Source organism: Jaculus jaculus, chromosome 3 (assembly GCF_020740685.1).
Source record: "Jaculus jaculus isolate mJacJac1 chromosome 3, mJacJac1.mat.Y.cur, whole genome shotgun sequence".
Classification (NCBI taxonomy): domain Eukaryota; kingdom Metazoa; phylum Chordata; class Mammalia; order Rodentia; family Dipodidae; genus Jaculus; species Jaculus jaculus.
This window is the reverse complement of record NC_059104.1, coordinates 169,840,087-169,864,536: the sequence shown is the minus strand read 5'-3', so window position 1 is coordinate 169,864,536 and position 24,450 is coordinate 169,840,087. Positions and strand designations below refer to the sequence as shown.

Genomic DNA, 24,450 nt, shown 5'->3' with positions numbered 1-24,450 from the left:
CAAGATTTATGAGAGACTGAACACTGTGTAGGAAATTAACCTAGTTCAGGTCTCCTTTAGGGGATTTTACAAAATTTCTCTGCTTCTTGGTTTTCTATAATTTTACCAATCATTAAGAGGTCTATCTTTGATTATGGGAAGGCAGTACAAGTGAAATTCACATCACCTGGGTTAGTTATTAATAGTTTTAATGAAAGGGGAGGAAATGAAGGCAGTGACTGATTAAATGAGAGGCTGGGGGAGGATGTGAAGGGGTTTTAGATGTGGGCATGCCCTGAGTTAGCAGATCTGACTTTTGAACATATATATGCTTTAAATGTTAAAAAAAGATTGTATCTTTAAAAACAGTATCACTTTTTATTTGCAAGGAATCAGAGTGTGAGAAAAAGAATGGGTGCACTAGGGCCTCTGGCCACTGCAAACAAACTCCAGATGCATGCACCACTTTGTGCATCTGGATTTATATGGAAACTAGGGAATTAAACCTGGGTTAGTGGGTATTACAGGTTAAGTGCCTTAACAGTGGAGCCATCTCTCCAGCCCCAAGACTGTATCTTAGAATAAAAAACAAAACCCTAAACTATCTATAATATAGCCATATCCTTGCAAGCATATATTTTAAAAATATTTTTATTTGAGAAACAGGCAGATAGAGATGGGGGGGGGAGAAGGAGGGATGGATGGATGGATGGATGGATGACAGAACGGGCATGCCAGGACCTCCAGTTGCTGCAAACCAACTCCAGATGCATGTGCCACCTTGTGCATCTGGCTTTATGTGGGTCCTGGGGAAATTGTACCTGGGTCCTTAAGCTTCAAAAGCAAGTGCCTTAACTTCTAAGACATCTCTCTAGCCCAGCAAGCACATACTTTAGTCAAGGAATTTTTAAAAAAATATTTTTTTAAAAAGTCAAGGAATTAAAAAATATATTTTATTTATTGATTGATTTTTATTTTTTTTAAATTTTTTTATTTTTTTGGTTTTTCGAGGTAGGGTCTCACTCTGGCTCAGGCTGACCTGGAATTCACTATGGAGTCTCAGGGTGGCTTCAAACTCTTGGTGATCCTCCTACCTCTGCCTCCTGAGTGCTAGGATTAAAGGCGTGCGCCACCATGCCCGGCTTGATTTTTATTTTATTGTTTTTAAGTCACATGTGGTAAGTTTTTTAAAAAAATATTTATTTGCACGCAGAAAGAAAGAGATAGAGAGAGAAGATAGACAGAGAGAGAGAATGGGCGTGCCAGGGCCTGTAGCCATTGCAAACTAACTTCCAGACACATGTGCCCCTTGTACATCTGGCTTACATGGGTCCTGGGGGATTGAACCTGGGTCCTTTGGCTCCACAGGCAAACACCTTAACTGCTAAGCAATCTCTCCAACCCTATTAATTTATTTATTTGAGAGACAGGGAAAGAGGCAGATAGAGAGCGTGGTGGTACATGCCTTTAATCCCAGCATTCAGGAGGCAAAGGAAGGAGGACCGCTGTGAACTCAAGACCACCCTGAGATTACACAGTGAATTTCAGGTCAGCCTGGGCTACTAAAAACTAAAAAGGGGAAGGGGGCTGGAAAGATGGTTTAGTGGTCAAGGCACTTGCTTGCAAAGCCTAAGGCCCCAGGTTCAATTCCCCAGAACCCACGTAAGCCAGATGTACAAGGTAGCACATGTGTCTGGAGTTTATGTGCAGAGGCTAGAGTGGCCCTGGCACGACCCTGCCCCAATAAATGAAAATATATATATATTAAACAAAGAAACAACTATATAATACAAAGTTATGGTGCTCAAGATGTCAATACTTGATAATATCCTCTAATATAAGTAAAACTAGGTATTATGAAAATGGATAGCACATCCAAAACAATGAAAAATATGATTGTATTAACAGAGTAATAACTACACTTACAAAGAACCTATTGTATGACAGCAACTGTATAAAGTATCTCTAGTTTTCACAAAGCCCGGTAATGTAGATAGTATTTTCATTTTAGTGATGAGGAAACTGATTCTCACGCAGGATGCCAAGGGCTAATTTCTTAGGCTCAATTAAACATTCACATGCACAAGACTAGTAAACTATTTGTAGACATACTTAGCACCAGTATACTAAGAACAATACAGAGGGCTGGAGAGATGGCTCAACAGTTAAAGGCACTTACTTGCAAAGTATGACAGCCCAGGCTCAATTCCCTAATACCCATGTAAAGCCAGATGCACAAAGTGGCATATGCATCTGGAATTCGTCTGTAGAGGTAGGAGGTCCTGGTGTGCCCTTTCTCATTTTCCCTTTGCTTGCAAATAAATAGATAGATAGATAAGTAAATTAATAAATAATTTTAAAAACCAACTCAGAATTAAAGTTAGAGCCTACCAACAAGACAGACTAGGAGTTCCTCTTTGTGGGAACAGTCTCTGCAACAGCTCCCACAGCCTCCTCAAGTTAGCGTCTTTGCATCCTGGCCTCACTGCCACAACGTTCCAGGTGAGATGCATGTCCAAGAAAATGAGTCAGTAGGTTTGGGAGCCACTCTAGTTTCTAAGATTCATGCCTCACAGGAGGCAAATATAAAAATGCTATAGGCATAGACCTTAGATCCTTACAAAACACTTGTAGTTAACCCAGACCTTGAGTTATCTTCAGGGAAGACACAGTCCTCACAATCTTTACAGATACTTGTAGATTTCTCAATAGACACAGTTTACTCAAGTTTTTTTTAAGAGGTAGGGTCTCACTTGTGCTCAGGCTGACCTGTAATTCACTATGTAGTCTTAGGGTGGCCTCAAACTCAGAGCGATCCTCCTACCTCTGCCTCCTGAGTGCTGGGAGTAAAGGTATGCGCCACCATGTCTGGCTTAACAAGTATCATTTTTAATCAAGCAAGGTTGGCTAATAACCTGTTTGATATAGCACATGTTTCAGGATTGCAGGGTATGTATTACCAATATGGGGGATACAACTCCCAAGGGGTCATACAGTTCTAGGCAGAATTTCTCACCAACCCTCATAACTACTTAGATGTAAAGCAGAAGGCTTGGCATTTAGTTCAGTAAATGTCAGCTACTGCAGTTACTATTACACATTTTGGGGTGTATATGGAGGGCAGAGGACAACTTTCAGTTGTCAGTCCTCACCTTCCACCTTGGTTGAGGCAGGGTTTCTTGTCTGTTGCTCCAGGCTAGCTGGCCCACAAAATCCCACTCTTCTTTTTTTTTTTTTTTTTGGTTTTTCAAGGTAGGGTCTCACTCTGGTTCAGGCTGACCTGGAATTAACTCTGTAGTCTCAGGGTGGCCTTGAACTCATGGTGATCCTCCTACCTCTGCCTCCCAAGTGCTGGGATTAAAGGCGTGCGCCGCCACGCCCGGCCAATCCCACTCTTCTTGCTGTAAGCGTGCTGGGATTATAGAAACCCACTAGTGCCTGGCATTTACATGACTGCCTTTATTATGCAGTTTTAATTTATGCCTCTGTGTGCGTGTCTGAGTATACATATGCATGTGTGTGCCCATGTAGGGTAGGCCAGAGGACAACCTCAAGTATCCTCAGCAATACTGTCCATACTTTTCTGAGATGGTCACTCAATGGCCTCACACTTGCCAATTAGGTTAGACCAGCTGACCAGTGAACCCTGAGGATCATACTATACCTGCCTCCCTAACACTGGAGTTACAAGTACGTACCACCATGTGGGCATTTCTACATGAGTAATGGGGATCAGCCCAGGTTCTTGTGCTTGTGAGACAAATATGCTACCCTTCCAGTCCTGTTATTACAATTTTTAAAAACTTGGGTGGGGAGCCGGAGAGATGGCTCAGCAGTTAAAGGTGTTTGCTTACAAATCCTGATGTTGCAGGTTGAATTCCCCAGTACCTTCAAAGAGCTAGATGCACAAAGTGATGCACGTGTCTGCATTTCATTTACAGTGGCAGGAGGCTCTGGCGTGCTCATACTCATCTTCTCTCGGTTGCCTCTTTCTCTGTGTCTCAAATGTATATGTGTGTGTGTGTATATACATATATATATATATATATATATATATATTTTTTTTTTAATTGGGATTGTAACATCTACTACTATTTTCCCACAAAGGACTTGCCTTTACTAGTATAGTTAAAACTATCCTGACACTAAGATTCAGTAAACATTCACCTATATATTTTTTTTTTTTTTGAGGTAGGGTCTCACTCTAGCCCAGGCTGACTATGTGGAATTCACTATGTCCCAAACTGGTCTCCAACTCACAGCAATCCTCTTATCAAGTGCCTCCCAAGTGCTGGGATTAAAGGTACATGCCAACAGGCTGGGCTTTCACCCATGTTTTTGTCTCTTTTATTTATCTTTTACTTTAGTATGTTATGATGTCAAAAATAATTTTGTGTCCCAACTCTCAACATCCTTTCTTTCACAATCTGCTGTTTCCCCATGGATCTGAAGACTACATTTTCATAGTCTCAATACATTCTTTTTTATTTTATTTTGTTTTATTTTTTGGTTTTTCGAGGTCGGGTCTCACTTTAACTCAGGTTGACTTAGGATTCACTATGTAGTCGCAGGGTGGCCTTGAATTCTCAGCAATCCTCCTACCTCTACCTCCCAAATGCTACGATTAAAGGTGTGCACTACCATGCCCGGCCATCAACATTTTTAATATCTAACTGCATAATCATGTTTGCAGAGAAAATGAGGCAAGAATTCAGTACAGCAGATAAAATAATCAATCCTACCACAAAGCTGAAGTATTGTAACAACTATATGCTTTCTTCACTTAAAAGGTAACTTTTAGGATACACCTATTGTTGGCACTCTTGACAAGTATACTATTTTGTGCAAGGGCCAAAAACAAAACAAAAAGTCCCCAATGCTTCCTGGTACTCTACATGTGTTTTGCCAAATACGACACAGGCAGGGAGGAAGAGCACACATGAGTGTGCTGCTGGAAACTCCCCATGAACTGTCACTTGGGTTGGTCCCGCTTGGTCACTCAGATAAAGCAGTCTCTATTTTAATGTCAGAAAGATATATAAATTTTCTAAGTGAAAAACAAATCTAATATTAGCCTTCAGTATATTAGAGTAAAAGTAATTATTTTGGTTGTGTTTTTTGTTTTTCCGAGGTAGGGTCTTGCTCTAGCCCAGGCTGACCTGGAATTCACCATGCAGTCTCAAAATGGCCTCAAACTCTTAGCAATCCTCCTACCTCTGCCTCCTAAGTGCTAGGGTTAAAGGCATGCACCACCATGCCTGGTGTGGTTGTTTTTTGCTTATATTCATCACCTTTATTTTGGTTAGAGAAATTGGTTAATATAGGTAATAACTTACTGATATAGTTGAGACATTAAATTACATTTAGACAATGATGAAAGAAATGATGAAAGGGAGATGGCTCAGGGCATCTAAAAAAAAAGTTAAGGTACTTCCTTGCAAGGCCTGCCAACCCAAGTTCAGTTCCTCACACCCATGTGAAGAAAATATTACTTGAAGAACCCTACTGTTGCAACTCCTGAAAAGGGCATTGTTAGCCGAGGTTCCACAGAAGAGAAAACAAGATCTCATCAGTAAGAAGTGCAGTAGAGCCTGCTCTGGAGGAAGGCATTCCTAGTAGAAACTTTTCTTGCCTCTTTCACTCTCTTCACACCTTTCCTTGTCTTTTCCTTTCTCTCTCTCTTTTTATTTTTATTTCTGATATAGGGTCTTACACTATATATTAGAACTATATTGGTCAATAGACTAGGTTGGCTCAGAAGTCATGGTGATCCTCTTACCCCAGCCTCTGACTGCTGGAATTACAGATGTGAGCCACCACCCAGCTTGACTTACAGCCTACTTGAAAGCAGCCTGTAACTCCAGTCCTGTGGGGGACGAAAGATTAGAGGATCACTGGGACTCTCAGAAAAGTAAGGCCTGGAATCTCCTAAGAGATTCTGCAAGGAAAGACAGGCAGGTGAGTAATGGAAGAGGAAACCTGAAGTCCTCTAGCTGCCACAGGCAAGCCCACATGGTGCTAATAAGCACACATACATGGATACACCACACATAGTATGCACTCACATGCACACAAAAGTCAGACCTATTTCTTCAACACTCGTGGATTCTAGGTCAAACTTTCCAGTTCACTCCTTAGACTCTTATGTCCCGAAACTTGGGTTTGTGGTGCAAGGGATATAACTCAGGGCCCAGAACACCTGAGGTAAGTACTCTTCTTACACTCTATTACCACTCTTATAATTCTATGTATTCTCTGCTCTTTGTCCCTTATTGGTTGCTGATTCTCCAGCAAAGAAACAATGAGATGCCAAACTAGAATATTCAGTGACCTGTTAGAATTGTATCATGGAGGGTATGGACAGGTTACTTTAAAATATCTAGAATGAAAACTATTTAGATAAAGCTTAGAAGTCTATAAGAAATTTTCTAGTTGGAAAATATTGCCTTAAAACATTTGCTTCCAAAACCTGGTGTAGTGGAATATGCCCGAAATCGTAGGACTTAGGAAGTAGAGGCAGGAGGATCAGAAAATCAAAGCCAAAGTGCCTAATGAGTTTGAGGCCAGCCTAGACTACATGAGACCTTTGTCTCAAAAAAAAAAAAAAAAAAAAAAAAAAAAAAAAAAAAAGGCAAAACAAAACCACACACAAAAAAAATCTGTTTTGAAACTACATTGCAAGCAACCCTAGAATTCTGCACAATGTCTCAGGAAGCAAGATAAAGTGGAAGGCTATACAAGCAGATGTGACATGGGGAAACACAAAAGCGGAAACAGGCTCACAAGTTTTAACCAAATAACTTCCCTTTCGTTTGCTTTATATATAAAGATGCTAAATAATGTTGAGTGGGGAAAAACAAGTTGTTAGAGCAGTGGTTACAATGCGGTGATGAGAGGGATGTGTTTGGGAGAAGTCATAGGATTTTCCATTGTACTAGCACTGTTTCATTTTTGAAGCTATTTAGAGTAAGTGGGCACTTATTTTCTTTTGAGAAGTTTCTATAGCCAGGATTTTTATAATACAGTTTTAAAAGTTCTATACCAAGGTTGGCAAACTAAAGCCTGTGGGCTAAATCCAACCCAACATCTATTTCTGTTTATAAAGATTTACTGACCCACCAGGACCTTCATCTATTTGTGAATCGTCAATGGCCATGCTTCGACAACACAGAGACTGCTGCAGAGAAGTTAAAATATTTACTATCTGGCTCTTTACAGAAAATGTTTTCTGTTCTATTTAAAAAGTAAAAGTCTAGAGTGCAAATAAAGGCACAATTAGCTCTGAAGTAACAGAACTTCATCATGGTTGTGGTCAGTGGGAAACATGGTCAGCAGGGTTGAGGACAGGCAGATCAAGTGGCAATGGGAAGAGGATGTGCGAAAATGAAATTAGCTTTAGAGCACTGCTGACAGAACTCGAGATAATGGAAGGAGTCAGCATGTGCACTACCCAGCATGCTCACACGTGTCTACTGAACACCTGAAATGTGGCTATGGCGACTGACAAAAAAATTGAAATTTATATATTTGTAACTAGTCTAAATAGTTTTATGTACCTAAGGACCATCACGTTGAAGAATAATAGCTTTAGAGCCTTAGAAACTTAACTGACAACATTTATCACCTGTGCCTAGGATAATTAAAGGAAGCCGTGAGGCTGGGGCAGGGAGAGCTGACTCTAGCTGAGATGGTGATGGACACCAAAAGGAAAGGCAAATGTCTGCACAATCACAAGAACGCAAGGACAGGCTGCAGACAGAGAATCGTATGGTATCGTAGATTATTATACAAAACTAGGCCAAATGATCTATTTTCCCAAGAAAGAGGATGTCAAGTAAAAGAAGAAGAGCCGAACTTGAGCTCTGGAGACTTCCATGTTACTTCATTAAGTGAATTAACATAATTTTCATGCTAATTCATTAATCAGAAGTACAACAGCTAGAGGTAGCACAGAAACAGATAAGCCACACTTGAGAAAGACATTTGGAATAATTAATGCTTAGCCAGAAAAGCTAGAGAAGGGACCTGCATACCAGTGTTTTTTTCTATATTTTCCTAAACAAATACACAAGTAATTTCTGCAGCCAGGCCTGGTGGCACATCCCTAAAATCCCAGTATTTGGGAGGTAGATGAAGGCAGATCAGGGAGTCAAGGCCAGCCTCAGCTACAGAGGGAGTTTTAGGCCAGAATGGGCTACATGTACCTTGACTCAAAAAAATTAAAGTCTGCAAAAATTATGTCAGATTATATTTATGTTTATCTTTTATTATTGTTCTTAATTATACACCAACCAGTTCCTATCTATTTAGTTTCCACTGAAGACAATAACCAGTTTAGAAATAAAGTTTTAGGACTGGAGAGATAGCTCAGTGGTTAAATGTACTTCCTGAACAAGCATCAGAGCCTGAAATCACCAGAGTCCACATAAACAGCTAGGTATGGCCCCACACACCTGAAACCCCAGTCCAAAGGGAGCACAGACCAGGGAATTGGCTGGGCTTGCAAAAAACAGCAAGCTTCAATATCAGCAAGTCTTCCACTCAACAAGAGAACTGGAAGTGCAACAGAGCAGAACTCCCAACCTTCTGCTCTGGCCACTGCAGTAGGCAAGTGCGTGAAGTGCCGCAAGGGCACATACACATATACACACCTATGATATGCACAAGCAAAAAAAGTTAATTTTGAGAAAATAAGGTTTTAATATTATTAAGCTTTTAAAGTCTTTCATTGCATTGATACTTGCTATTTCCACATGCTTCTGAAAAGAAAAATAAGTATGAGTTCATATACTGTACAAGAACGTTCTATTGAAAAATAAATTACATCCAGGTATGGCAGCACACACCTTTAAATTCAGCACTAGGGAGGCAGAGGTAGGAGGATTGCTGTGAATTCAAGGCCACCCTGAGACTCCATAGTACATTACAGGTCAGCCAGGGCTACAGTGAGACCTTGCCTATAAAACCCAAACAGAAATAAGCAAATAAAGAACATTTGGCTGGATGTGATGATGAATACTTTTAATCCCAGCACTTGGGAGGCACAGGTAAGGGATTGCTGTGAGTTTGAGGCCAGCCTGGGACTATAGAGATCCAGGCAGCCTGAGCTACAGTGAGACCCTACCTCAAAAAAAAAAAAAAAAAAAAAGAAAAGAACATTCAAGGAACAAACTACTTCACTTCCCTGCTAGCTGAGTTGCTTTCTACATGGCAATATGAGTTATCTAATTGCCAAGATCTAGGAATCATTTTTATTTATTTTACTTTGAAGTTCAAACCTTGCTTGATTATAAACAGATCCAGAGCAACATACTTTATCTGTTCTAATCAGCACTGGCATAATGAATTAGAAGTATTCCCTGGGGAACCTGACCAAATATTTGCATTCAGATACCAATAAGACCTTATTCTTTAGAATAATTTAGAATAATTAAAACTAAAGAATGTAATTTTCAATGTGTAATTTTTATAATTCTCTCAGAATTTATGATATTCATAGACTGCTAGTACTACTTATTATACTATTTTTTAAACTACCAAGGACACTGGAAAGGTATGCAGAGAGAACACAGTAGGGTATCTAGGAGAGAACAAGACTTTGAAGTCACACAGACATAGATTTAAGCCCTTGCTACTAAACTTACTATCTGAACCTCTGATATTTGATCCATTAAATAAGCATATTAGACAGAGATTATGGAAACTAAATGAAAACCCAGTTTGAAAGTACCTGAGACTAGCTAACAATGCTAGTCACCTAAAGACTCACTCCATTCTCATTCGTGGGCACTAAAGGACTCTCCATTACTCTCATTCCCACCCAAAACAAATAAACAAGAAAAGCCCAACACTGAAATATGTTAGAATTTCTGTTACTTAAGTCTGGAGCGATGGCTGAGCAGGCAAAGTACTTACCATACAAGCATGAGGACTAAGTTCACATCAGCGCCTGGTAGAGTGGTGCGTGCTGTGGTCCCAGCCCCAGGGAGGCAGATTCAGGGAGTCCCTTGGGCTGGCTACTAGCCCAGCCAAATCAATGAGCTCTCTAGGTTTAGTGAAAGGCTCTATCTTAAAGCAGATGGAGGGCTGGAAAGATGGCTTAGAGGTTAATGCACATGTTTGCGAAGCCTAAGGACCCAGGTTTCATTCTTTAGGTCCCATGTAAGCCAGATGCACAAGGTGGCACATGCATCTGGAGTTTGTTTTCAGTGGCTGGAGGCCCTGGCACGCCCATTCTCTCTCTCTGTCTCTAAATAAATAAATCTTAAAAAAAAAAAAAAAAAAAGCAAATGGAGATGAATGAGGAAGACTCTGGCATTAACCTCTCACCTTCATATGCACACACATAACCACACACATGAACACACACATACACACAGACACAAAGTAAATAAAAACACCAGAACTATTAAAAAAAAAGAATTTCTCCATCATAAGAGGAGGAAAAAGATCATGGCATCAAAATAAAAGAGAGACTGATTGAGGCAGGGAAGGGATATGAAGGAGAGTGGAGTTTAAAAGGGGAAAGTGCGGGGAGGGAGGACATTACCATAGGATACTGTTTACAATCATGGAAGCTGCTAATAAAAAATAAATTAGGTGACTGGAGAGATGGCTTAGCGGTTAAGCGCTTGCCTGTGAAGCCTAAGGACCCCGGTTCGAGGCTCGGTTCCCCAGGTCCCACGTTAGCCAGATGCACAAGGGGGCGCACGCATCTGGAGTTCGTTTGCAGAGGCTAGAAGCCCTGGCGTGCCCATTCTCTCTCTCTCCCTCTATCTGTCTTTCTCTCTGTGTCTGTCACTCTCAAATAAATAATAAATAAATAAATAAATAAATAAATAAATAAATAAATAAATAAATTAGGGCTGGAGAGATGGCTTAGCAGTTAAGCAGTTGCCTGTGAAACCGAAGGACCCCAGTTTGAGGCTCAATTCCCTAAGACCCACGTTAGTCAGATGCACAAGGGGGCGCACGCATCTGGAGTTTGTCTGCAGTGGTTTAAAGGATAATATAACATATATACCAAGCTTTAAAATTAGAAGAAAAAAACCCCACACTTTTTACCATCACATTTTCTCCTCACAGACACAGGAAGATAATTCAGAATCATCTCTCATTCCACACAGAAAGAAGTAAGTCTGAACAGCAAGTTTCATATTAAGAGTTTACATCTTTGTATTCCCCTCATACTGGTGATTAAACTAAGAGCCTTGCCCAAGCCAAGAAGAGTTAATGACACCACTCCTTAAGTCACAGAGGCCTGCCAGAGTTGGATCCAAGCTTTGCTATGACCTCCTCACTTGTAAAATGGTATGATTTACTAATCAGGATTAATAAGATTGGCTGTTCACGGTAAAGAAAAATGAAGTTATGAAATTTGCAGAAAAATGGATGGATCTGGAAAGGATTATACTAAGTGAGGTAACCCAAGCCCAGAAAGCCAAGCGCCACATGTTCTCCTTCATATGTGGATCCCAGCTACAGATGATTGGGCTTCTGCATGAGAAGGAAAGTACTTAGTAGCAGAGACCAGTAAGTTAAAAAGGAGATATAAAGGGAAGAGAAATGAAGGGAGGAGGGTACTTAATAGGTTGATGTTGTATATATGTAACTACAATGATTGAGATGGGGAGGTAATATGATGGAGAATGTAATTTCAAAGGGGAAAGTGTGGGGGTGGGGAGGGAGGGAATTACCATGGGACTTTTTTATAATCATGGAAAATGTTAATAAAAATTTAAAAATTAAAAAAAAAAACAAAAACCAAGATGGAAGGCACGGACTGGCCTGAAAATTATCCTCTGGCCTCCATAAATGTGGCTGTACTCACATATACATATACACACTAAATAGATAACTTTTTTAGAAAAAATTTTTTAAATCAATCCAAGAAAAGAGACTGAAGACGTGACAGAAGGAGCATAAGGTGAATTTCTGAGAGTTCCAGAAGAGCAAGCTCAGAACATCACTGGTCTAAGACCACCCCACATGATCAACCTGTGATGAAGCTCCAAGCTGATGACACCTGCCACAAACTAAGACAAAGGTTACATAAGGAGAAGAAACTTGAAAGTAACCCTATAATTGATACCAGAGTTAAAGCTAATATATAGTTATATACCACAGAAACTTGTTATAAAAAGTGAAGATTTAGAAAACAAAAAGGCATAACTGGACATTAAAACTGAGACAGATGAGAACCCACCTTTCCCCAGTAGACTGGGCAGGTACTAAGTATTCTGAAATTCCTATTAGTTTAGCTACTATTCAAGTTTTGTAAGTTGCTATTATAAACACTCATCTTGAAGTGTGTTTTCCTATATAAGCAAAGACACTGGGATGTCTTTTGGACTCCCTAACTGGCAGCCAGTGAACTCTCCCTTACAACCATGGCTCCTCTGCAAACGAAGCTATCATTCAAACAGCAAGACTACCCTTAGGCTAGCACCACAAGTTTTCAACATTGCACAGATGCACTGAGGAAACCACACAAGAATCACAGCTGCCTGCTTTGACTACTCAAGGTATAGTCTCAGTTAGGTAATCCAGACAGTTTGTACTAGATTTCTGAGTGTCACAAGCCACAGTGAATGCTCAATGACCCTATGACCCATTTCCATTTGGCCAGAGGAAGAGCATTTACCCTGATCACCTAGCAGAGGGACTGATGTGACAAGCACAAAAGAGAAAATGCTGTGATTGGTGCAAACCTTCTCTGGCTTAGTTGGGGAGTAGACTGGGAAACACCCTCGCATGCTGCTTCCCATGGGGACACAACATTAGGCTCATCTCAGGTATCTTTTCTTGACTATTTTCAGTGATGCAGGTTGAGCTGGAAACAAGAACAAAGCAGCAGCAAAGAGTGTGCAGTGACAGAGGTGGCAGAGCAGCAGGGACTGCAGAGGCAATACAGCAGCTGGCTTCCTGACAGCTAAAGAATGGGCTGAGCTTCACAGCAGAATGGCCAGCTGCATACACAGCTGCCAAAGAGGTGGAACCACAAGACTCGCTGCTGACAGCGGCAGGAACAGGGCAGCGAAGGCACAGTAGTGGCTGCCTCTCATGGCCACAGCAACAAGAGCAGCTGAACAGTTTGAGAAAGTGTTGAGGGCAGGAACAAGGGGGAAGCAGAAGTAGAGAAAAGATGAACACTGATGGTGAGAAAGAAACCAAGGAAAAGAGATTGCAGGCCCTGGTTGTTGGAGTTCCAGAGAGCAGCCAAGCCTTTAGGACCAAGGGCCTTACACACCTCAAGCACTCACCGTCAGTGCTAAAGAATCCCAATACTTAGGCTTGCCTGAAAGCTGTGAAACCTGCGGCTATCAAGGGCTAAGGAATGCTGACTTCCTAAACACACATGAGAGCTATTAACACGTGCCCCTGCATTAGAGTTGTAACACCAGAGAGAAGGTCCCAACTGCTGCTGCTCCAGCCTGTCAGTTCCCATGGCTCACAATTGAAAATGCCAAGGGATATTTAAAAGCTAACCAACACCAGAAGAGTTTCTCATTTCCTACCCTAAATTTATTTTTAAAAATTATTTATTTATTTGAAAGATGGGGAGAGAGAGATCGGGAGGGAAAGAAAAAGAGAGAGAGAGAGAGAGAATGGGTGCCTTTAGCTGCTGCAAATCAACTCCAGATGCATGTGCCAGCCACCTTGTGCATCTGGCTTATGTGGATCTGGGGAAATCAAACTTGAGTACTTTGGCTTTGCAGGCAAGCGCCTTAACCACTAAGCCATCCCTCCAACCTGTCCTACCTTCAATTTCTATCTTGGTAATGCAAAAGGACCCAAGACAGCTGATTAACAGCAAGATCATTTAAAATGTATACTAAACATGTGGTGCATACCTATAATCCCAAAACTTGGGAGGCAAAGACAGGAGGACCAGGAGTTCAAGACCAGCCTTGTCTATATAAAATACAAGGCCAACCTGAGCTTCATGAAATCTGTCTTAAAACACCAAAAGAAAAAAAAAAAAAACAATTCAATTAATAAATTGAATTATAAAGTTGAAGAATTCTCCCACAAAATAGAACATAATAATAATAAAGATGGAAAACAGAAAAAGCAATTGGGGACTGAACTCAGGACCTTGTGCATGCTAGGCAAGTACCTTACCACTCACTGAACTGTATCCACAATTAAAAAGTAATACAAAAAACCAGGCATGGAGACACACACCTGTACTCTCAGGACTCAAAACACGCGAGGTAGGAGAATTTCCAATTCAAGGCCAGTCTGGGCTAACAAAGTAAGACCCTGACAGAAGCACCCCTTATTCTCAACAGAACCAGGAGTTCCAAAATCTCAGTCATATGAGCTTCAGAAAGAAAAAGTAAAAGGAAGTAATGTAACAAATGAAAGAGTACACAAAGAATATGCTATAACCTTCTAAAAGGGGCCAAAATAAAAAATAAATCCAACTACAGTAGATAAAAATAAATATTGAGAACAAGGATGGCTGCTAATTCTCAATACCTACATAGGAAACAAGAACACAATGAAGTATTGATTCCAATATTTGCCTAAAAATAGTTTTCAACCTTTAATCATGTATCTAAGTAGAAGCACTGACTGACATGTTCAAAAACAGCTTCTCAAAAGACATCTCTTCAAACAACCAATCTTATATAACTATCTTCGTAAGAAGGTATTAGAGGGCATGCTCTTCCTAAAGATGAATCAAACCACGAATAAAGACAACACACTATATAGAAAACTAGAGCCAGCACAGGGAGGATTCCTTCTTCCATGAGACATAGAAAGCATAACTTAGCAGACAGACATGTAAGGGCTGTCATAACCAAGATCTCAAAAACACAATGTCTAGGAGAAATCTGAGCCTGGTGGCACATGTCTTTAATCCCAGCACTTGGGAGGCCGAGGTAGGAGTATCACTGTGAGTTTGAGGCCACATTGAGACTACATAGTAAATTCTAGGTCAGCCTCGGCTAAATCAAGACCCTACCTAAAAAAAAAAAAAAAAAAAGAATGTAGAATATTCAAATGTTTTGGCTTCCTAAGAAGGCAGTAGGGGAGGAGATATGCTCCAAAGCCCACTTGGCAAATCTTTCATAGAGATGAAGGCCGGCAGGACAACAGTGGAACTCCTGCTCAATGGTTACTTTTTTCTGTAATTTAAGAGAACTATGGGCTGGAGAGATGGCTTAGTGGTTAAGCGCTTGCCTGTGAAGCCTAAGGACCCCGGTTCAAGGCTCGGTTCCCCAGGTCCCACGTTAGCCAGATGCACAAGGGGGCGCACGTGTCTGGAGTTCGTTTGCGGAGGCTGGAAGCCCTGGCGCGCCCATTCTCTCTCTCCCTCTATCTGTCTTTCTCTCTGTGTCTGTTGCTCTCAAATAAATAAATAAATTTTTTAAAAAACCTGCAAAAGTATAAAAAAAAAAAAAAAGAAGAGAACTAACATGTGTGAAGCCCTAGGTTTCATTAACCAAACAAAAAAACCCATTATTTGTTGGCCTAGGTTTCATTAACCAAACAAAAACCATTATTTGTTAAGTGTCAAAGAGAAAGAATAAGTTTGAAGACATGCAAAAGATAAAATAAGTGTTAAAAATTACAGAGAAAGCTGGGTGTGGTGGCACACGCCTTTAATCCCAGCACTCGTGAGGCAGAGGTAGGAGGATCGCCGTGAATTCGAGGCCACCGACTACATAGTTAATTCCAGGTCAGCCTGTCAGCCTGGACCAGAGTGAGACCCTACCTCAAAAAACAAAAAACATCGACAACAAAAATTACAGAGAAGGGCTGGAGAGATGGCTCAGTGGTTAAGGCACTTGCCTGTAAAGCCTAAGGACCCAAGTTCAATTCCCCAGTGCCCAGATTAGGGCAGATGCACAAAGTGCCACATGCGTCTAGAGTTCATTTGCCCTGGCACACCCATTCTCTGTCTACCCCCCCAATAAATAAATAAATATATGTATATATCTTTTTTAAACTAAAAAAAAATATGAAGACCGGAGTTTGGATCACCAATATCCACATAAAAGGTAAAGGCAGGTAAGGGCACACATGCGTCTCAGTACTGGAGAGCAGACATAGGAGGAACGTTGGGGCTTTCTGGCCAGGTGAGCTCCAGATTTCATGAGAGCTCCTTAATCAGTATGATAGAGAGCAATTAAGGAAGACACCCAACGTCTACCTCTGGTCTAATGTACACATGTGCATGTGAACCCCCTCACACACACAAACTTGCAAACGCACACAAAATATACACAAGTATGCTCACTACACACACATATAAATGTAAACAAGTAAAAAACATCTTATATTTTAAAAGTTGAATCTGCACCAAAAAGCAGTTCTCAATAAAATAGGGAAGATAAATTACAGGAGGAATATTTGTTCTGTCAAAAACAGAGTAGAGCCAGCAGGTGTGGTGACGCACACCTTTAATCCCAGCACTTGGGAGGCAGGGGTAGGAGGATCACTGTAAGTTGGGGGCTACCCTGAGACTACATAGTGAAATCCAGGTCAGCCTGGGCTAGAGAGAAACCCTACTTAGAAAAAACCAAACAAAAAGTGCTTGAGAATTCTACCTAGCTTCAAAATTTTGATTTTAATGATGTCAGTAAATGGCTCAGAAGCAATTTCTCTTCTTAAGAGTTATTATTTCAGGTCTCTTTTTTTCCTTTTTATGGTTTTTCGAGGCAGGTTCTAACTTTAGCCCAGGCTGACCTGGGATTCACTATGTAGTCTCAGGATGGCTCACAGCAATCCTCCTACCTCTGCCTCCCAAGCTAGGATTAAAGGGGTGTGTGACCATGCCTGGCTTATATCACACACATACACATATATGTATGTATATATTTCATAATATATATGTATATATTTCATATCTTCTATCTTGTGTGTCAATAATCACTAAACAGAAAACATCTACTGTGACTAAGGAATAATACAATCCTTAATTATGAGTTCGCTTTAAACATTTTCTTTTCTTTCTGTTTTTTTTCTCCCCCTTTTTGGCAGCATTAGGGATCAAATATAGAGGCTTAGTAATTGCTAGGCATTTACGGGGCTGTAACATCAGCCCTAAGGATTTCTTACATTAAAAATTAAGTCAAAGGGCTAGAGAGATGGCTTAGCAGTTAAGCACTTGCCTGTAAAGCCTAAGGATCCTAGTTTGAGGCTCAATTCCCCAGGACCCATGTTAGCCAGATGCACAAGGGGGTGCACATGTCTGGAGTTCGTTTCAGTGGCTGGAGGCCCTGGTGCACCCATTCTCTCTCTCTCTGTCAGTTGCTCTCAAATAAATAAATAAAAATAAAAAAATTAGGTCCAAGTTATCTAGAAAAGGTCACCCAATCAATATCAAACACATCCTAAAAAATAAAACATTGCCTGTATACTATAACTTAATCCTACACACCAACATCTAGCCCACGAGCTGGCTTTGTTCTTAAGGAAGGAAAATTACCAGAGATATTAAAACTGTATTACCTTCATAATGTTGACTAAATCTGTTTGATAGTAGCGATCCTGATGTGCATTTGCTGCTGCTAGTGTAAGAAGGTAATCATTCCTTGCATGGGTAGCTTTGGAATTACATTCAGATCGCCGAGCTTTCAACTACAGCATAATAAAATAAAGAAAGAAAAAAAAAGAACTAATGCAAACTGACATTGCACTATTGAAACACATAGGAAATAAGAATTCTACTTTGAGGGAAAAGGTGGCACATTCCTGCAATCACAGAAGTGGGGAGGCTGAAGCAGGAGGATCTTGAGCTTGAGGTCAACCTGGACTATATAAATAAGACCCTGTCTTCAAAACAAAAACAAGTGCGTGTGTGTGTATGTATGTATGTATGTGTATATGTATGTATGTGTGTGTATGTATGTATACATGTGTATATACATATCTATATATCTATCTATATAAAATCTTAGTTGGCAATTGATGGCTCCTCACTAAAAATAAAGATAAGCATGTGGAGAAAACAGTATTTATATATAAAAATTATATAGCACTACCTAAGAAATAAAACTAATGAGAAGCATGAGACCACCTTTAAAGTATCTTATTAACAAGTAACACACATTTGAAACTCTCTAAAGAACTTCAAAATACTTTGTTTATTTATTTGTATGGAAAATAAAGGATCTGAAATTAAATCTAACCTCCTAAGACGCAGATAAATCTAGTGGGGTTAGAAGAAGGTATAAACAGCATAATTCCTAATGTCCCAGAAGAACTGCCTGCTGGTGAGAAGCCTGGCAATAAAGCCAAATCACCCATTTACTTATCACATATTCCACATCTGGAAGGCCCCCCCAGAAAATCCACCCATATCTGGCCCAGAAAGCTTATTCAGAATTGTGTGGCATTTCCTAAAAGCCTACCCTATGTCTCTTGGACCAGGAGTTTTTAAAACAAAAACAAAACCCAACATGAATTGGGAGAGAAAGTTCCTGCTTGAGTTATGGACCTTAAGATGCTTTTCTAAGTTGGAAGGAACCCACCTTCACCCTTAAATGCTCAATTCTTTATAGGCTGAGAAGCTTCTCATGTGTGTAATATGCTGTTCAAAACTCACCTTTACACTTGCCTTCTGTAAGCTGATTCTTGATTGAAAAAGACTAAGTTTAGACCTACAATAAAGACAAAAAGAATGTTTAATAAGAATACAGATTAGCCAGGCATGGTGGCACATGCCTTTAATCCCAGCACATGAGTTCAAGGCTGCCCTGAGACTACATAGTGAATACCAGATCAGCATGGGCTAGAGAGAGAGACCCTACCTCAAAAAAGAAAAACAACACAAAAAGAATACAGATTATACCATAGTAAAATGTCTAAATATTATAATTACTAAATTTGTTCTGTTGAGGCAGGGTTTCATTCTATGGCAGGCTAACCTGGAGCTCTCTCTATAGCCCAGCGCTGGCTTCAAACTCATACCTCCTACCTCAGCCTCTCAGGTGTTGGGATTAAAGTTGTTAGACCACCATTATCCAATTTTATAATTACTAATTTTTATGACTTTTTCAATATACTGTTCTAAACTCATCTAAAAATGAAGCACTAAGGACAGTGCTTATTTACCTTCATCTTAGGAAAAAGTTACTACTTCATAAAGACATGATGACATACTGGGATTAAAATAATAAAAATCTTCTCAATGACAAAAATACTATGACAATGAAAACATCAAAATATACTGTTATCTCCCAATAAACAAGACTTCTCTAACTACCCAGCACCATACAACTTCACACATTTTAGTGCTTACAAGAAAAGTGAGAAAACATAACCAATCTATAAAGGCAAGGTTAGCAAGCTTTCAGGTCTCTGTCTCTACAGAGCCACTCTGAAGGGTTAACAACATCTAAATGTGAGCCATAGGCCCTACCTAGTACGTCCTTATTCTCATTATTTCTCCTTGAAGCGTTCATGTTCGCTTGCTTGTAAACATACCTCCTTGAAGGTATTCTGAACTTCCTTTGCTTTCTCTACTTAATCATCTCCTACTCTTAGTGATTTTTGTCTCCCTTCATGCCTTGACACCAGTAGTAGTAAAAGTATGTTGATTTTAATCAGACTGCGGTAACTATACAGAGACAGTCAACAAATGTTAAGGGAAGAAGCAAAACTCCCATGACCAGTGATTTTTCTGAAGTGGCAATGTTTGCCTTGACTGCAGTGTCATGGTGATGGGAGAATTCAACGCCTGTGCTAGCAGCTTACTTCTTAACATGAAGCTCAGGTGCAGAATACTGAGGATTGGAAGACAAAGCAGCTCGTCTCTGCAGAGCTACTCTGAAGAGAATATCAAAGACAGAGACTTTTATCTCTCTAATGAGATAAGAAGACATTCAGGGACAAATACCTATTTTTTTTTTGCTTTTATTAATCACAGTTCTATTCATTTAGATCTATAAAAACACAGGCCACTAAGCTTAAAAGAATGCCTGCTTAGAGTGAGGAAGTATGTGAGGTATTCTCAATTCTCTTTTTCTTTTTTTTGGTCATTATTGAAATAGACTGCATTGACCCTGATTCTTCCAATGTAAGGTTTTAAATTTCTGGCTTGTACTTCACTTACTAATTCAAATATATTTCTTTCATGGTATTAAGGTAGTATTAGTTACAGAATAAGTCTGTATGTCCTCAAGACAGTATCTAGATAAGGTAGATGGATTTTTACAAGTCAGATACTATACAATGAACTGAGTTGTATACTATTCTCTTCCATCTACCTTTCAAATGTCAGTAGTGCTCCTTACAACTTCACATCTCATTTATGTATAATAACACTCTATAACTGTTAGATGACGAGCGAGTGATCACCAAAGTGAAATCCTTAGTTATAAATTATCATGAAGAAATATTTGACTACCTGCCAAACATACCCACACCAGTGCCTTCTAGGCTCTTAAGAATCTGCATACCTAAAATGGAGGTCATGGTCTCCTACAACTGTATCTGTCACTCCCTCTCTCTCTGTGGTCTCTCCTAAAGCACATATTGCCATCTATCAAATCACCAACAACACTATATGTAGTCCAGTTTCTAGTTTCCCTTTCTGATCTTCCTATCTCTACTTTGAAAATCACATTCATCTTTAGGATTTTGTAAAAACATTACTGCTTCTATGAAGGTTTCCCTTATCATTAGCAAAAATTAACTTATCCATTTTTTTTTTGCTTTCATAACACTGTCTTCACCACTGTGGACAACTAGTTACTAGATGATTTTTAAGCACTTGATTTCTTTGAGCTCACTATGAACACACAAGTCATAACGTTATGCTTAAATGCACGTTCCTATTCCAGGCTCCCAACTCCAGAATGGCACAAAGTTCACTTCACCTTACTCATCTCTGTTCCTCAGTACCCAACATAAATAACTACTCAATGAACAGTGAAAAGAAAAAATAAAGCTAGCTTGGCAGGGTGGCACATGCCTTTAATCCTAGCACTTGGGAGGTAGAGGTAAGAGGATCACCATGACGAAGCCACCCTGAAACTACAGAACTACAGACTGAATTCTAGGTCAGCCTGGGCTAGAGTGAAACCCTACCTCAAAAACAAAACCAAAAAAAAGGAAGCTAAATTACTCTGTAGTTGAATTTATTTTCTAGAGAAGTTACATATAGAAGTAAAATGCCTCAGTGTGAATTTGGGCCATATTAATTAATTAATTCCTAGGGTTCAGCTCTGTAAAAAATTAGACTCTATCAAATCCACCAACATGGAGATTCCCAGTGGAGATCCCTTAATATAAAATCTTTAGCTCTCACTGAGAAAAGGGCTCAGTAACTCTATTAAAGTAGTGAAAGTATCTGTATGCTCAAAAAAATAAAACACGGCTGCAGTGATGGCTTGCCTGCGAAGCCTAAGGACCCAGATTCAATTTGCCAGAACCCACGTAAGCCAGATGCACATAGTCATATGCATCTAGAGTTCATTTGCAGTGGCTTAGAGGCCCTGGAGTACCCATTCTTATTCATTCTCTCTCTCAAATAAAAAAATGCAAATAAAATAAATAGACCAACAAACTATACTAGAGAAATGTTTTCCTGTAATACTGAGTATTTGAAAGCTACTTATCATTTGTAGAATAAATTTCTAGGAGCCCCCAAATTTTTATAAGATACTTCTGAAGATGCTTAAATTTCTTGCAGATTAAAGAAAAAAAAGAACCCATGTTAAATAGCTACTCCCCTCTTGCTAGACTACATGCGTCTAAAGCTGTCTAAGTTCATACCTTATGTAAGCCGAGGCAGTGCACAGGAGTCTCAGCTCTCCTGCTCTCAAGACCTCTTCAGAATCCAGTTCTATAATACCAGCTTATTTATTTCTAAACAATAAAGTTGCTTTTGCAAAAATCTCAACTTTGTGTTGAGAAGTAACAGTGGTGTGTTCAGTGAGTGAGACATCTCTATCACACCCTTCAAGGCCCAGGAAACATTGTGGAAGAGGTGGCAGAAAGAATATAAGAGCCAAAAGAAGGGGAGATGGGGCTGGAGGGATGGCTTAGCAGTTAAGGCATTTGCCTGCAAAGCCAAAGGACCCAGGTTCAATTCTCCAGGACCCACATTAGCCAGATGCACAAGGGTGTGCACGTGTCTGGAGTTCATTTGCAGTGGCTGAAGCCCCTAGGGTGCCCATTCTCTCTCACTCTCTCTCCCCCTTTTTGTCAAATAAACAAATAAATAAAAATAAAATACTTAAAAAAAAGAAGGGGAGGAGTGCTTACAATACTGTCTTCCAGACACAAAGTGGCCTTGATATTCATGACCTCACAGTGGAAGATGTTACCTACATCAGATGTGCACAATAGGAGAAAAAATGGCATCAAAATAGAAGAGAGGGGCTGGAGAGATGGCTCAGCTGTTACGGCACTTGCCTACAAAGCCCACAACCCAGGTTTGGTTCTCTAGTACCCACATCGAGCTGGATGCACAAAATGGTGCATGCATCTGGAGTTTGTATGCAGTATCTAGAGGCCCTGTCATGCCCATTCTCTATCTCTATAAATAAAAATAAATAAATCTCATAATAGGAAGAAAAGATCATGACATCAAAATAAAGAGACTGATTGAGAGGAGGAGGGAATATGACAGAGAATGGAGTTTCAAAGGGAGAAGTGGAGGGGAGGGAGGGAATTACCATGGGATATTGTTTACAATTATGGAAGTTGCCAATAAAAAATAGTTTAAAAAACAATAAATAAATAAGTAAATAAATAAATCTTTTAAAGTAGAAGAGAAAATGGTTGGAAAGAAGGAGGGATTCAGTGGGGGGGGATTTGTAAGAGAAAAAAGAAGTGTGTTGGCAGGAGATTATAATCATGCTATATTCTTTATATTTATGGAAGTTGTCAATAAAAGTTTGTTTTTTCTTTTTCTTAAATCTCAACTTTAGCCGGGCGTGGTGGTGCATGCCTTTAATCCCAGTGCTCGGGAGGCAGAGGCAGGAGGATCCCATGAGTTCAAGGCCACCCTGAGACTACATTGCGAATTCCAGGTCAGCCTGGGCTGGAGGAAGACCCTGCCTCGAAAAAACCAAAAAAAAAAAAAAAAAAAAATCTCAACTTTGATTTATATGTTCTATTAACAACTGCTAGTGCCTTCTCATCCTTGTTACTGTCAAAATCACATCTATTGACAATGAGATCGACTCAATTGCTAAAGCATACATTAAATGTATATATGCTAGAATTTCATGTAAAATAAAAACATAGTGACTAGGGTGAGGTTTTATGTGTGGGCCAGTGCTCTTGTTTTCTTAACATGTTCATGTTCTTACAATGGCATCCTGGAGATTACAGGGGTTTTCAATCACATTAGAGTCAAGCATGATAAAAATGTGGCTCTTAAACCACGACCTTTCACCTTAGCAACTTTATTATTATTTTATTTATGACAGAAAGAGGGAGAGAGGGAGAGGAGAGAAACTGGGTGTGCCAGGGCCTCCAGCCACTGCAAATAAACTTCAGATGCATGTGCTGTGTTACCTTGTTCACCTGGCTTTACGTGGATACTGAATTGAACCTGAGTGCTTAGGATTTGCAAGCAAGCACCTTAACCACTAAGCAATCTCTCCAGCCCCTTTTTAGTTTTAGGTTTTTTCTTTTTTTTCAAGGTATGGTCCCACTGTAGCCCAGGCTGACCTGGAACTTTCTCTCTAGGTCCAGAAACTCAAACTCACAGTGATCCTACCACCTCTGCCTCCCAGGTGTTGGGATTAAAAGTGTGCACCACCACGCCTGGCTTCTTAGCAATTTTAGACTGTCAGTAAACATTGAGTCTGTACATACAAAGTTCACATACTTTCTTTCCTTTTCAAAATTCAATTTAATGATTAAGTATTCATATTTTGCTGTATTAATATAGACAAGTATCAGCCAATATAAGAGGAAATGATATCTATAGTAGAAAATACAAGGAGGTCAAATGAAACCAGTACAACCTAGGAATAAGTCCTATGCCTTAACAAAGAACAAGACACTAGCAGAAACAATATTTATTGGCATAATTCTTAGAGATGCTAAAACACATACTTCGCCTCGATGTCAGCTTTCTCTCGCACTGCATGAGCCATCTGTTCAGTCTCAAAGTACTTCTTTTTGCCTTTAGCTAAATCTTTCACGGTCTCTTGTAATTCCATTTGGATCTTTGTCAACTGGTCTACACACTGTAAAATACAAAAGTGCAATTATTATAATTTCAGCTTTTAGGCTTACAGAAAATAAGTTTGTCTGAAGGACTGCACAATATGTCTTTAGGATGAAAATCCAGAAGAATGAGCACTTTCAGCGTCCTTCACAGTGCAGATTAAAAGCCGGTGCACAGCTGGCACCTCCACCGCAAGCGCTGTATCACAGTCACAGCGCGCCTCACAGTCATGTTTGAAGAACGGCCCCAGAGCTGCAGATGACTGATGGGAAGGAAAGGCGTAAGAAGAGCAACTACTGAAGAGACACATGACCTTACAGATA

At 39.9% G+C, this 24,450-nt stretch overlaps 1 protein-coding gene across 5 annotated transcripts in view; it reads right to left on the bottom strand.

Annotated features, from left to right (window-relative positions):
- Positions 1-24,450, bottom strand: part of Fchsd2 (FCH and double SH3 domains 2) — a 229,597-nt gene that overhangs the window by 91,236 nt on the left and 113,911 nt on the right. For all 5 annotated transcript variants that reach the window (XM_045145406.1, XM_045145409.1, XM_045145407.1 and 2 more), the window contains 3 exons: positions 24,013-24,146; positions 18,542-18,596; positions 17,446-17,574 (listed from right to left, as the gene is read on the bottom strand). In XM_045145406.1, the coding sequence (XP_045001341.1) occupies positions 17,446-17,574; positions 18,542-18,596; positions 24,013-24,146 (318 nt within the window). The remainder of the gene's footprint in view (positions 1-17,445; positions 17,575-18,541; positions 18,597-24,012; positions 24,147-24,450) is intronic.